General features: G+C 39.1%; 1 protein-coding gene across 1 annotated transcript; it reads right to left on the reverse strand.

Annotated features, from left to right (window-relative positions):
- Nucleotides 1-8,731: 8,731 nt before the first annotated feature.
- Nucleotides 8,732-14,239, reverse strand: slc2a1c (solute carrier family 2 member 1c). Its single transcript, XM_030718917.1, has 10 exons — nt 14,225-14,239; nt 13,629-13,727; nt 12,388-12,548; nt 12,058-12,298; nt 11,334-11,496; nt 10,938-11,122; nt 10,335-10,436; nt 9,946-10,047; nt 9,474-9,677; nt 8,732-8,985 (listed from the first exon to the last, which is right to left on the reverse strand). The coding sequence occupies exons 1-10, from the start codon at nt 14,237-14,239 to the stop codon at nt 8,806-8,808; spliced, it is 1,452 nt and encodes a 483-aa protein (XP_030574777.1). The 3' UTR covers nt 8,732-8,805.
- Nucleotides 14,240-15,651: the final 1,412 nt, after the last annotated feature.

Consider the following 15,651-nt stretch of genomic DNA (forward strand, 5'->3'; position numbering starts at 1 on the left):
TTTAATTACCTGGAGCGTACTGTAAAATGAAGAATAATCCAAGAACGACCTGTCTGATGAAAACAGTATCCATATTATACTGAACAGAAGGTGTCAGCATCTTATGTAGTTACAGAGAGATGAAGAGCTGCAGGTGGGACTGTCACTACAGTGTGTGATGTGTTCCTATGAGTAGCTCTGTACATATCTACACAGTCTAACTGTAGATGGGAATAGAAATGGCACTCGGGGTCCCCCTACAGTTCATCAATGCCATCAGGATCAGCTGTGATTTCAAACTATAACACTGACAAGCTGTTTGTCAGCTTGTGTGCTGAACAAGTGATTAATTGCATCTCTGCACTCAGATGGAAAAAACGCTTCTGATTTTATCTTTTTCCACATGCTGTTATCATTGTAACTTCATGAAAATGAAGTAAATGAAAGTAAACTGTAAATCCAAAGGTTACCTAGAGTAACACAGTTGTCCACGTTTGTATCTCTTGTCAAACTGCAGTAACAGTTGAGACTGTGGAGAAAATTGGTGCTTCTGTGAAGTTTTAATAAAAATCATTTATCATAAAGATGTGGAATAAATGCATGAACCTTGGTACACTGTTGGCATTTGGATAACACTCTTTTTAAAATTTTTCACAAATAAAAAAGCAAATAATGGTGATTCATGTTAAAGATTGAGGCACATTTTCTGAACATCCTCCTCAGCTGAATCTGTGTCTTTTTATGGGGAAAAGTATTATCATGGTCTCAGTAGACTATGGTTACAGTCATAAAATGTCAAACAGGCTGTCTCTAGACAAATGAGAACAAATGCTTTATATGATGAAGAAGCAGTATGAATTTATATTACTATAAAGAGCGCAGTTCACGGTGTCGTTGCTTTGTGTGGGGCTCTGTGATCCGGTTATTCCATTCACATGATGACTCAAAGTGCAGTTGTGAGTATTAGTGGAGCTTGACATCCCCCTACTGTTCATGATCTGGGGTTTTTGTTCAGGTGTTGAGTGTGGCTGTATCACTGTGCTCACTGACAGCACAGAAATACAAGCCTTGATCTCCTGGCACCAAATTCTTCACTATAAGTGTCCCAGTGAGAGCATCCGTCTTGATGGTTGAGAATTTTTCATCCCTGAAATCTGGTTCAAAGTCAGGTTTGGAGCGTGCTACTGTAAGAACCATTTGTTTCATTGGTTCTCCAGGCAGCTGTCTGTACCAGTACATCTGATAATAGGAAGCATCCTTGGTATGGCTGCAGTCTATTGTTGCATTATCACCCTGGTTTATCCACAGCATGGGGGTCTGGGTGACATCACTCCCATCAGTTCGACCTGTGTGTAACCGTATCATGTAAATTTATTTATTTCCACAAAGCATTAAGGATTATTTGTTATCCTAAATCTCTTCAAACAAAAAAGCTGTCAATTCAGATACACTCCTTCAAAATCAGAGTTGAAGTTGTATTATAAACAACTTTACTGGGAATTACCTGATACACACAGCAAAAAGATGAAAAATATACAGAGGCCTCGTTTGTTCATGATGAAGACGTCCATGTTCTGTTTGACACGACCTGTTTGAGATAACTACGTGAAGACTTTCAGGTGGGAGTGTCTCTCAATGAAGCTGTCTTTTTAAGTGTAGATGGGTGTATATGTGGTACTGTTGGTCCCCCTACAGGTCATCACTTCCATTAACACATCCAGATGAAGGCTGATGAAGATGGATTTTAGGACATGTCGTGTTTTCTGATATTGTTTAAAGTTTATATGCCTCACTGAAATTTCTGACAGGAAAAGAGGTCCAGTTTGTAAACCAGAATTGCAGGTCTGGTTTTTATCATTGAGGTTAATTAATGCTCTGCTCCTTCCACTGATTATAGCAACTTTTAAGGGTGGAACTGAATCAACACCATGACTTCAGAGGAGATCAAAATTGTGTTCAATCATTAATATTTTCAAATGCTAGATTTAGTTGCAGGCTGGCTGCAGGTGTTCAGATATTAATCTGCAGAGACATTACGGGAGGTTTTTGTATTGGCTTTAGGGGAATCTGCAGCACTGTGCTAACTGGCAGCGCAGAAATACACAGCACTGTCACTTACTGAAACACTAGAAATGGTCAGATTTGAATGTTTTCTGCCATCTCCAGTAAAGCTGATTTTCTCTTTGACATTTTCCTCAACCGTTGGATATTCCACATTTAGGTATCCCAGAAGCTGTAGAGCTCTGTGTTCATCTTGTTTGTACCAGAGAATGACCTGATAACTTGGTATGCTGTGTGAACATTTGATTTCATTTTTAACAGATTCACCAATTCTGCTAATGATGGAAGGAGGTGTTTGGTAGACACTTTTTGTGTCAGGGGCACCTGTGGAAAACCAAACAAGATATTAAACACAGGAATCAGTAACTCTGCATTATACTCTCATCATTATTGTTCATTTTCCTACCTCTAATTCCTGACAAGTGAAGAAAGCAAAGTATAGAGACCACAGAGATCATATTAGAGAATTTTCAAGCCAGGTATCTTTTCAGTGTAGTCAGTTCATCAGCTGTGGGTGAGAATAGAGCGCTGTTACCAGATGATGACCTGAGGAGGTGCCAGCAGTCGTTTACGTCATTGCTTTAACTAGCAGAGGAAAGCACTATTTTCATACTGCAGTCTGTGGAAGTGATTATTTCATTTGTTGAAGTCTGTCTCCACCTGCTGGATTGAGGGTGCTGTAAATGGAGTGATGACCGTCTGGATTTGGATCCTGGCACTCATTTTTCTGTAGGATCTGACTCACACTATAACTGTTTAATGATTCAGCACTTTCATTTCATTTCAATGCACCTGGCACTACAACAGTAAACATGACCAGAACACTTTAACAAGCACACAGCAGAACATTTGCAACAATTTTGAACACTTGCTTATTGATTCTCTATCATATATATAAATTGCACTTATATGTTCCTCTCTTAGCACTGTACAGTTAAAAGTGGCAAAGACAGTTTTATAATGTCAATATAAAACATGACTGTATCAGACAAAGACTGCATGTGCATATATTGTGTGGTGGATATTACAGCACAGGAGATTAGTAGTTAAAAATGTATTCGGGTTTTTGTTTAGGTGTTGAGTGTGGCTGTATCACTGTGCTGACTGACAGCACAGAAATACAAGCCTTGATCTCCTGGCACCAAATTCTTCACTAGAAGTGTCAATGCATACAAAACATATTAAACCAATATGTAGGACCACTTTTTTGTATTTGCACAATATTTCTAAAATTAGAAACATCCTGTCTCAGATTGATGCTGAAAAGCTAATTCATGCGTTTATTACTTCTAGACTTGTAATTCATTATTATCAGTCTGTCCTAAAAGCTCCCTGAAAAGCCTTCAGCTGATCCAAAATGCTGCAGCTAGACTACTGACAGGGACTAGAAAGACAGAGCATATCTCTCCCATATTGGCTTCTTTTTATTGGCTCCCTGTTAAATCTAGAATAGAATTTAAAATCCTTCTCCTCATCTACAAGGTCCTGAATAATAAGGCCCCATCTTATCTTAAAGACCTTATAGTGCCATATCACCCCAGTAAAGCACTTCACTCTCAGACTGCTGGTTTACTTGTTGTTCCTAGGATACTTAAAAGTAGAATGGCAGCTTATTGCACTTCAGCTTTCAGGCCCCTCTTCTGTGGAGCCAGCTCCTAATTTAGATTTGGGAGACAGACACCCTCTCTATTTTTAAGATTATGCTTAAAACCTTCCTTTATCATAAAGATTATAGTTAGAGCTGGATCGGGTGACCCTGAACCATCCCTTAGTTTCGCTGCTATAGGCCCAGGCTGCTGGGGGGTTCCCATAATGCACTGTTTCTTTCCATTCACCTTATTTACTCTGTTTTTAACTTCACTCTGCATTTAATAATTAGTTATTATTAATCTCTGTCTCTCTCCCCTCAGCTCCTACAGGTTGTGACAGATGACTGCCCCTCCCTGAGCCTGGTTCTGCTGCAGGTTTCTTCCTGTTAAAAGGGAGATTTTCCTTCCCACTGTCACCAAGTGCTGCTCATAGGGGGTTGTTTTGACTTTTGGGTTTTCTCTGTATTATTGTAGGGTCTTTACCTACAATACAAAGTACCTTGAGGCGCCTGTTTTTTTTTTGTGTGTGTGTGTGTGTGTGTGTGTGTGTTTTTTTTTTTTTTTATTTGGCTCTATACAGATAAAAATGAAAAGAAAAAGAAGAAGAAAAGAAAGTAATTAAGCACAATGGATTCCTTTCATTTCAATAAAGTGGATCTTAAACAGTAGAAATTACAAGACATTGATACTTTAATTACCATACAAAACAACATTAAAACAATTTTAAACACTTGCTTATTCTCTGACATATATTTAAGTCACACGTCATGTCCTCCTCTCTTTGTACTAAACAGTTAAAAGGTGCCAAAACAGTTTTTGATCGTCTCTGTAAAATCAAATATAAAGCATAACTGTCACAGATAAAGAGCTGCAGGTGCATATATTGTGTGGTGGGTACCACAGTGCAGGAGGTTAGCAGTTAAAGCTTTGTGCTGACAGTGTTCTGGGGTTTTTGTTCAGCTATTAGGTGCATCTGTATCACTGTGTTTGCTCACAGCACAGAAATATAAGCCATTATCCTTCGGCTCCAGATTTTTCACTGTGAATGTCCCGCTGTAAACGTCGGGCTTCGTGGCTGAGAATTTCTCTTGGCTGAAATCTCCAAAGTCATGATCAGATTTTACTGTTGTTGTGAACACAATCAGTTTCATAGTTTCTCCAGGCCGCTGTCTGTACCAATACATCTGGTTATGACCAACATCCTTGGTATGGCTGCAGTCTATTGTTGCATTATCACCCTGGTTTATCCACAGCATGGAGGTCTGGGTGACATCACTCCCATCAGTTCGACCTGTGTGTAACAGTAAAAGTTATCATATAATGTTAATTTTTACTAAGCATTGGAGATTTTTTTTTTATCCTAAACTTCTTCAAACAAAAAAGCTGTCAAACTAAATTCCTTTAAAAAAAAAAAAAACATTAAATAGTTTGAATCGAATTTGTATAATAAACATGTTTATTGAGAATTACCTGATACACACAGCAAAAAGACTAAAATTATGAGGAGGCCTCCTTTGTTCATGATGAAGATGTCAATGTTGTCTTTTAAAAGGACCTGTTTCAGATAGTTACATAAAGACTTTCAGGTGGGAGTGTCACTCAATGAAGTGTAGATGGGAGTATGTGTGGTGCTGTTGGTCCCCCTACAGGTCATCACTTTCATTAACAATAAACAAGGAGGGCTGAAGAAGTGGATTTTAGGACATTTTGTGTTTTGTGGTCATTGTTTAAAGTTTACATGCCTGACTGTGACATTTTTGGCAGGAAAACAGGTCGTGCTTGTAAACCAGAATAACAAGTCTGGTTTTTATCATTGAGGATAATTAATGCTTTGTTTCTTCCAATGATTCCACCAATTATTAAGGTTTGACTTAAACAGGCACCATGACTTTACAAGGTCAAATTTGTCTTAAAACTTTGAATAAGTATTTCAAAGGCTAGATTTAGTTGCAGGCTGGCTGCAGGTGTTCAGATATTAATCTGTCTCAGAGACATTGGGAGAGGTTTTTGTATTGAGTTTAAAGGGATCTGTGTTACTGTGCTAGCAGCACAGAAATACACAGCACTGTCAGTTACTGAAACATTGGAAATAGTCAGATTTGAATGTTTTCTGCCGTTTCCATCAAAGCTGATTTTTCCTTTCACATCATCCTCAGGATAGGGATAGTTCCCATTTAGGTATCCCAGGAACTGCAGAGCTTTCTGTTTGTCTTGTTTGTACCAGAGAATGCGATCAAAAGTTGACACACTGTGTGAACAGTGGATCTCACTGACAACAGATTCACCAGCTTTCTTTATGATGAAAGGAGGTGTTTGCTGCACCGTGTAGGTACTGGAGGCACCTATGTGGAGAAAAAAGGACATATGTGATGGTAAAATGATGAAATTATCAGTTATTTGACTTCTTCTTTGTCTTTGAATACTCACCATTATTCACCATCATATGAAGGAAACAGAGTTTGAAGACTGTGGAGATCATGTTAAGCATAGCACCTTCAGTTTCTGTTCTGTGGAGTTTGTAATGGGTAAAATATAAAAGGGGAGGTGACAACTCTGTCATCCTGTTATCTGCGGTGTCACCATTCAAAGTGCAGTTGTGAGCATTTGTGGAGCTTGACATCCCCCTACAGTTCATGATCTGGGGTTTTCAGGTGTTGAGTGTGACTGTATCACTGTGCTCACTGACAGCACAGAAATACAAGCCTGGCACCAAATTCTTCATTATAAGTGTCCCACTGAGAGCATCCGTCTTGATGGCTGAGAATTTTTCATCCCTAAAATCTGGTTCAAAGTCAGGTTTGGTGTTTGCAATAGTAAATACCATTTGTTTCATTAGTTCTCCAGGCAGCTGTCTGTACCAGTACATCTGGAAATAGGAAGCACCCTTGGTATGGCTGCAGTTTATTGTTGCATTATCACCCTGGTATTTCCACAGCATGGAGGTCTGGGTGACATCACTCCCATCAGTTCGACCTGTTTGTAACAGTAAAAGTTATTGTGTAAATTGTTATCCTACATCTATTCAAACAGAAGAATTGGCAATTTAAATACATTCCTCCAAAAATAAGAAATAGTTTGAGATGAATTTGTATTATAAATGGGTTAATGGGAATTACCTGATATTGACAGCAAAATGATTGAAAGTATAAGAAGACCTCCTTTGTTCATGGTGAAGATATCCATGTTCTGTTTGATAAAAGCTGCTTTCGATACTTATATCAAGAGTTTGCCTAATGAGTTGTTGCTTAATGAATCTGTCTCTCTGAGTGTAGATGGGAGTATGTGTGGTACTGTTGGTCCCCCTACAGGTCTGTTAAATAATTCCAGATGAAGGGAGAGGAAGTGGATTTTAGGACATTTTGTGTTTTCTGATCATCGTTTAAAAGTTTATATGCCTGACTATGAAATTCTTGACAGGAAAACAGGTCCAGCTTGTAAAGCAGGATTGCATGTCTGGTTTTTATCACTGAGAATAATTAATGCTCCGTTTCTTCGAGGGATTGTCACTTCCTTTTGTGCTTTTGTCACACCACAGTGGGTAAATGGTATCGGCCGAGCGTGTGGTGGAAAATGTCTTCAAGCAGAACAAATGCATTAGAAACGGTTATCAGAGAAAATCAATTGATATTGTAATTTTTCTACAATTTTTTTAACATGAAGCAATATTTATATATGACATTAATGGAAGTCAATACAGTTTAAGGGTTATAACAATTTAGGGTTGACTTTATTTATTTACAGCTGCTTGTAGTAACTCGTGTGTTTTCCAAAACGGTGAAATCCACACATATCATTCTAAAAACAGTTTCCTGTCTCCCTTCCACTGTACTGTCCACTTGATCAGTTGTCTGCATTTTTTTTCTACACCAGTGACTTCAGTCTCTGCAACCCATAAAACTTCTGCATTTACCAACATATACCTGCATGTAGTTTATTGATGAATGAGAGACTGTTCTGTCCAGTAGATGGCACTGTTTTCATATTTTTCAACAGAAAATGCTGGAAGATTAAATCAAATCCTGCCTTTTATTTTTTTAAATCCCATTCTAAATTGAATCTCTGCCTTTTTATGGAAAAATCATGGTCTCAGTAACCTTTGCTTGTGTTTCTAAAAAGAAAAACAAGCTTTCCCAAGTCAAATGAGAACAGACTTTACAAGCTGACAGAGTTCTGGCTCTGTGTTTTTGAGTTATTAGAAACTGACTCTGAATGGACAAGTACAGCATTATTCATTAAAATTTTATTCTGACCCCCTGATGTTTTAAAGCCCAAACTTGTCCTCTAATCGCCTCGTCTCACTCCCTCTGTGGTCTGTGCGAGTCAAAGTAGATCATGCAGGATCACATATTTATCCTCAGAGCTGTGGTTGGTTTTCAGACATCTTGCAAATATACACAGTTCAGAGATACGTGCGATTTCACACATGAATAATGAATTCTGAGGCTGCACAGCTGAGAACCAAAAGAGACTCGATGGGAGATCAGGTACAGATGGTGCCTTAAACTTAAAGACCAGACCAAATATTTAAAAGGATAATTGCCATATAATCACTTTTAGATATGCAATGAAAATGTGAATATTTGGAGCTCTCAAACACAACAGCAGTTATAATTTTTAATAATGGCAATAATCTCATTTGCTAGAGTCACCTACACCTGATATTGATTTACACTATAATTTGCATATTTAACAGAAATAACTGTCATATCATAGAGAACAGGAATTTAAAGGAACTCTGAAAGTTTTGGTGTGTAATTTTGTTGTCACATTACAGCTTCTGCGTTAAAATAAAAAAAGTGTTTGTTTTTGATCGTTAGAAAACAAATCTGGCCTCTTTACAGTACGAGCTATCCAAAGGATAAATATGAACTGTCATTGACTTTCAATATTATAATCAATAGACCTCTAAAATTTACTTGAAAACGCTGATCAATTAACATCCAAGATAACGAGTCAGTATACCTGAAATTAAGATCAGAATTGTTTGGTTTTTGCTTATTTTTTGTTAAAGATATTAAGGGTTCTGAAATAGGATATTTATTTCTTTTAAAAAGTTGTTTGAAAGCCGTTTTCAATGCTGTGAGCACTACATGTTTAACCCAAACAGTTTTCTGTTGTAAACTGACTCTTTAACACTTTGATCATCAGCCAGAATCAATAAAAAGCAATGGGTTCCTCAGGTGAAAGTGTTGAATCCAGTCTTATTGTACAAAGGGATGCCCTCTGCTCCTCTGAACTCCTCCGCGATGTCATCAAATGTACGACCCTTTGTTTCCGGTAGGCGAATCCAGGTGAAGGTGAAGGCGAGCAGAGCCAGGATCATAAAAAGGAGGTAGACATAAGCACCGCAGATTTTCTGTATGAGAGAAACAGACAGAAATCCCATTTTAATGTTTTTATTTGACCTCTGCTTACCTACGAATCGTCACTTGAGATAAGACTCTCATACCACAAGAGCAAAACAATGTTGAAAAGAGAAGGAAAGAAAGCAAACGATAAAGGCACTGATTTGGTTCACTGGTATTAATTTCAGGTTGGCTGCCATTCCTGCTGCACTATAGGGACCAGATGCTTCCTTTGTTAACTGTAATTTAATTACTTATTAAATGATTTCAAGCTGTATTAAAAAGGTTTAGCAGTAGATTTATATGTTTTAGGACAGATACATGTGTGTAGAATAACAGATGGAGCAGATTTACAGCCTGTATTTAAAGGCTATGTCTCTGAGGTGTAAGTAAACTCACAAAAGTGAACAAGAAATCCAGCTCTAAAGTTTCCGCTGCGTGCTGTATGACCCCTGCTTGGTCATACAGCATGCAGGCCAACAGTATAACTGTTACGCACCAGTAATGGAGGAAAGAGAAGTGCCAGAACAAACTTCCCTCCCCAGTTGAGCAGGCTACTGAAGGCCATGGCTATGGGTCTGCCAGGCTGGTCAAACAGCTCAGCAGCAATGAACCAGGAGATCGGACCTGGGCCCAGCTCGTAGGCTGAAGTCAGGCAGAAAACCAGGAGGACTTGTAGGCTTCGGAGCTCTGGGACCAAATGCTGTACAGTGGAACGAGAAGTTGGAAGGATGGTTGTAGGTTATGTTTTTGGGTTTTGTTGCATGTAGAAATGTGTCAGGTTGGGGGTGAGGGGGTGACTGTAACCTTATAAATGTGTTTAAACCATTTCAAACATATTATTATTACGGCATATTATGGAGAATTTCATGAGCTCAGATTTCAGGGTTTTCAAATGTTGGATATACATTCAAAACCAGCACATAACTTTTTCTGCATAAATGGAAACAAACACACACAGATGATTTTACCAGGACAGAATCGACTATGGTCATGATTAAGTTGCACACTGCTATGGAGATGAAACCAGTCAGGAGCAACCTCCTCCTCCCTGCCCTCTCCATCAGGAAGAACTAGAGAGGAAAAAACAACACACTGGAATTAAAATGCAACTCTATCCTGTTGTGGTTCATGCTGTTAAACCATTCGCGAAGAAATAATGACAAAACTTAGACCCCATGTAAGAGTTTTTGATGCATTTTGTGACAAAATCAACAAAAGACAACACAGCTGATTTACTGATTAGGTTGGGCAGCCCATTAAATATTGTAAATAAGTTTGTTACGCTTTCAGAAAACACACACTCACAAGGGAATGCTGAAGCGCAATATAAAAGATCAGCGCTAGATTTTGTACTCACTGCTACCAAAGTAAACATCAGATTGACAGCCCCCACACCCAGTGTGAGATATTTGGCCTGGTCAAACTTGGCCTGAAACATTTTGGTGGAATAGTTGATTATCTGGAAGAAAAGCACAGGAATGTATTTAGATTAGTGGGTAAAGGGAGAAGTCTTTCAGTGTTTTTAGGAACGAAGCTATTGCCTCAAAATCTTCTCAGGTTTTCAACAACTGTGCAAAACTGGAAAAGAGATAAAAGCAATGCAAAAGTGCCAAAAATGTTATTCCTTTAACGCCCCCTTGAGACTTGAGACAGGCTCCAAAAGTGTCTCAGTATCTTCCAGTAATACAGTTTCCTGTGTGGTACAGCCTGTCCATGTGTGTGCTCAAGCTTTGCCGAGTGAACGTATATTATTAGTATTTCTTGACAGCAGTTTCATGGTTGTAGCTCAGGACATAGAGCATGCCATCAACTTGGCTCCTCCTGTCTGAAGTGTCCTTGGGCAAGATAATAACTGAGTAGCCAATAAATTAGGACTCTATCCTGTCTAAAAATGATCACTTCATGAAGCTGAAGTTGAGAGGATCAACATTTTTCATACAAAGTGGATTTTATGACTGACCGCATTGAATCCAGAGAGTTGGCTTCCCAGGCTGATGATCAGGACAATAATGATCGGCTGCTTGTAGGTGCGCTTCGTGAAGAACTCCTGGATGGTGACACCGCTCTGAGTGTGAGCAGCTTCCTCTTTCATTTCATCCAGCTCAGCAAACACCTCGTTTGTTCTGCCTCTCAGCCTCAGCAGAGCTGCAGAGTTAAAACAGCAAATTGTGACATATTTTAAGGAGCTATTTAAGTGTAACATTTTACTTTTAGATTTCTAGAACCCACTTGGTAATCTCATAAAAAGCTAACTAATCATAATACAAAGTGTAATCTCTTTAGACACACGGTGACTTATTGGAAATAATACGACCAGTAACATAATATGAAAAACAAAATCAAAAAGTGGACCCACCACTTTTTGCCTTGCTTTCTTCTCGCTGGTTGATTAGCAGGTAGCGGGGGCTCTCAGGACAGAAAGGTAGGATCACATACTGTGTGAGGGCTGGGATGAGAGACAGGGACAGCATCATGGCCCAGTCATGCTCAGTGCCCAACAATATCTCCAGACCAGCCACCTGCAGCGCACAAGCAAAAACAAATTTCATGTCATATCCATGTATCACTCAAGAGCTTGAAAAAAGCAGCTGGACTTCTTTAAATTTTTTCTTCTTATCAAGGAGCCTTCTTCAGTTCTCAAGCCAAAAGGTGGAGAGTCTCGGGTATTTAAACCCTAGTGGGGGTTGTCCCCTTTGGAGGCTTTGCCTCACCCTATCATGGGACCTATTGAGGTCACCTGAAGTAAGGTGTAAGTGGGGGTTGAGGCACGTGGGAAGAGAGCTCAGCATTGCATTGTAAGTGGCTGACAACTGGTATCATAAGCCACCACCTCTGTTCAGTGATGGTAGTTCACAGTGGAGCTGATTTGATGAAGACCCACTTGAGATAACCACACGTCACCCATTGTTAGCCTTGAGACTACCATGACCTGAATGACTGAGGATCTACACTGACATCCGTGTATCATATGAATCATGATTTATCTGTCATGGACGTTAATGAGCATTGCTTCTTGATAAAACTGCTGCTGCAAAGGAGTGGTAAAAAGGAAGTCAATTCTGAATTAAAGTTCAACTCACCATTCCCACCAGGATGCCTGCAGCGAGGGACACCTGGTTCAGTGTAGCAAATGCCCCTCTGAGATTGGTAGGAGACACTTCCTGGATATAGAGGGGGTTAAGGCTCATCACCAGGCCGCAGAACAGACCAAACACCAGTCGTCCCAGGATGAGGACCTCAAATGACTCGCTGGCTTTGGAGGCAAACATCAAACATGCTCCCACCACAGACAGACAGTTAACTATGAGGATGGAGTTACGCCTGGAGGAGACAATAGAATTTATGAGAAAAGAAAAAAAAATGCTGGTGGAAACTGTACAAAACTCAGTTTTGTTGTCTTCTCTTCTTACCTGCCATAAGAATCTGCCAGGTATTTGACTCCCAGTGACCCCAGTAAGGCTCCAAAGTCCTTTATGCTGACAGAGAGTGACCACAGGAGAGTCAGACTGTGATCTGGCATTGACTGGTTGTGTCTGGCTCTCCAGGTGTGGTTGAAAAACTCTTCAATAATCTAAACAGCAAAGGGATACAGTAAATAGATGCAATTACATATTTCATGTGCAGGAGGTTTTACAATGTTGTATTTTTATTCCTGTTTTTTTTACGGACGACCAGTGTTCTAAATCACTTATATGTTGCAGAAAAACTTCCTCCAATAGAAGTATTTCATAAGTTACTTAAGTTACATTGCAGGCATGTTTTTAGGGTTTTCGGTGGAGAATGTAGAAAGTTTAAGACTAAATGTGGATCTTCTTCATTTTTAGCTCGGTTGTTTCCCCGGCTGAAGAAAAAGTAGAGGTGTTGTCATAGCTGCGGAATCGGCAGTGGTGGTGGCACCTGTGTCACAAAAACTTTAGCATTTCCCATAGCTCGAGAACAATGTGACCTAGGATGTTCAAATTCACACCATAGATGCATCTACTAAAAATCTGACGCATTCCAATTTCAGTGACCTTGACCTAAGGGTAAAGGTCAGAGGTTTTTTGAAAATCTTGTGCGTGCAATAACTCGAACGATGTGACCTAGGATGTTCAAATTCACACTATAGATGCATACTGCTCAAGCTAGATCCATCAAACTTCACACTGACTTTACTATGACAGCATTTTCACAGACACCCCCTCCCCCCAATACAGATCCAAAACAGCCGAGCATTGGCACTCGCTCAGCTGTGCTCTTCTTGTAAAGTCAGAGCAGTATACCTGTGAAAATGGTAAACCCTTCCAAAGAAGGGAGCCAGGTCTGCAGCTGAGACCACGTTACCTTATTTAGTGCTTTATTGAGGCTCTGTAATATTTGTTTGACAGGCAGCATGCTTTCCAGCATTCCCTTCTGCATAACTGTTATATCTGGACAATGTAGGCCTTTTATGGAATATCAGCCAGACTAGGACTTTTTGATGTCTGGAGTTATGTTTTGTTGCAGTTTTATACTTGTGATAATAATTCTATTGATTAATGCATATGCATTTTTTTTTCCTTTTATTTGCATTTTTTTTGTACAGATCTTAATTTACACATTACACTTATAATACAGTTTGAAACATTATAACTGCATGTGCTCTCCCTCAGCTGCTGCAGGTTCTGCTGACCTTGGCTGGAGCGTTGACATTGCCGGTGTGGTAGCCAATCTGCAGGGAGCCAAGAACCGCTCCCAGGATGGAGGTCACGAGCGTGACTGTCAAATGGCTCTACAACAGTAATGGGATTGAGGTTAGCACCATTTATTTCTTTATTTTGTAATTGATAACTAGTATAAGATAATCCTACCCCTTAAAGCAACATTAAAATGTTTCAAATGGTTCTTAATTAGGTCTTTTTAACCCTTTGCATTCTTATTTTTTCTTATTTTTGATTGACTACAAACATTAAAAAGAATCATCTGTAAAGTTAAATAGATTATAGCTATAATTAGTATTAAGCTAAATTATTAAAAATATATGTTGCACTTTTACACCCAAATCCTCTGTGCTGACTTCTGACCTAATGACCTCAGCTCAGTGACTAGCTTTGTTGATCCCTTCCAGGATTCCAGCAACAAGTGCAATCCTATGACTATTTCAAGCTTGGCAAGAAACACAAGAGTTTCACACATTGGCAAGATGTCCAGAGTTTTAATCAAGTAAGTGCTACTGCCCCTTCTGTTTAGACCATGTTCATTCATAGAAAAGGGTTGATTCAAACAAACCTCCTGGGATGCCATTTGTTAGTCTGAGATGGTGTATCACTCCCTCAGGATCTATATGCATTTATTTTCTTCTAGTTTTATTTTCTGTGAAAATCAGATAGTGGAAGAATTAATGTCTAGTGGTAGTAGTAGTAATTGTATAGGATTCTGACACAAATTATTTAAAAAAAAAAAAAAGACTTTAATATAAAATTATGAATTATAACAGTGACTTGAAGTTTTAAAACTTTAAAACTAGTGTAATCTCCCTCCTGCATCACAACAAAACATTTCATGTTTCATCAAACCAAAACAAAGCAAGGATGTATAAAAATATATAGTTGTTGCATGCACACACTTCTTGCTTCTCTCCAACTTACCTGCATTGTTGCATTAATCAGACTGTTTGTTTTGTATAGAAGCAAAAGTTGGCAAAAAGACTGTATAGAATGCAAACAACATATCTATATTAACACTTTAATCTACATAAGGTTTTCCTCACCTCCGTTCCTGAGTGCCGTACAACAATCCTGTCTTCATCCCCGAATTTCAGATATGACTGTGTATCTAAACAACCAGCTGAAAACTCACACACACACACACACACACACACACACACACATACATATTGTGTCAGTGACCACAGTGATGAAGTCACACACAGATGGTGAATTTGGGGCATACCTGATAAAATGCCAGCTGTGGGCCTCCTCTGGTTCTCATGAATCAGCTGATCGACGTCTTGAGTTCCCACTGACTCTGGGTCTGCTGCACCCAAACCTCAGATTACGTTCAAAACAGCAAAACTGCTCTCAAGTCAGATCTTAAGAGGGACCATCTGGAGTTCTGAATAGGCATTTTGGCAATAACTCAGCCATAGGTTTTAGCTTTGTGTGTGTGTGTGCGTGCGTGCGTGCGTGTTTTGCAGAGTGACGTAACTCAGGACATCACCACCTCAGTGTTGTTGGTCAGCAGTATGCCATATATGATAACTTTGTGTGTGCCCTTTATTGAGGTTCACTGAACGGAAAACTTAGAGGTACTCGATGATCTTGCGTCTCATAACATCATTTAAGGAACCATACATTTCTTAAATTACACAACTAACAGTGAGATATTTCCCATAGCGATCAAGATACAGAGAGACTTCACAACTGACAGTCAAATGTGAAAATAAACTAAAAAAGAGTTATGATTAAACAAACAATGAAATGTATTTTGGGACCTATCCCTCAGTTTGTAATCATGTTTATGAAGGATGGAAATAGTATAGTAAAAAATAAACTTTGTTGTAGTGCATTTAGCTAAAGTTTATCACAGCCTAAATGTCTGCATCATCATCATCATCACGAGGTTGTATTGCATTCTTTGCAGGGTTTCCCATGCTCTGGCTGATATGTTCTTGAGGCACCTGGTAGCATTTTCCTTCTTGGATTCCTTCAAATGAG

This window comes from Archocentrus centrarchus, chromosome 22, assembly GCF_007364275.1.
Source record: "Archocentrus centrarchus isolate MPI-CPG fArcCen1 chromosome 22, fArcCen1, whole genome shotgun sequence".
Taxonomy (NCBI): Eukaryota; Metazoa; Chordata; class Actinopteri; order Cichliformes; family Cichlidae; genus Archocentrus; species Archocentrus centrarchus.

Bases quoted from the DNA above. Each gene is read 5' to 3' on its own strand.
- slc2a1c (XM_030718917.1), bottom strand. The intron at 10,437-10,937 runs GTCAGTCATAAA...CTTTTCTTCCAG, and splicing joins AACTCTCTGGATTCAATGCG to ATAATCAACTATTCCACCAA. The intron at 8,986-9,473 runs GTGCGTAACAGT...TCTCTCATACAG, and splicing joins TTCTCTTTCCTCCATTACTG to AAAATCTGCGGTGCTTATGT.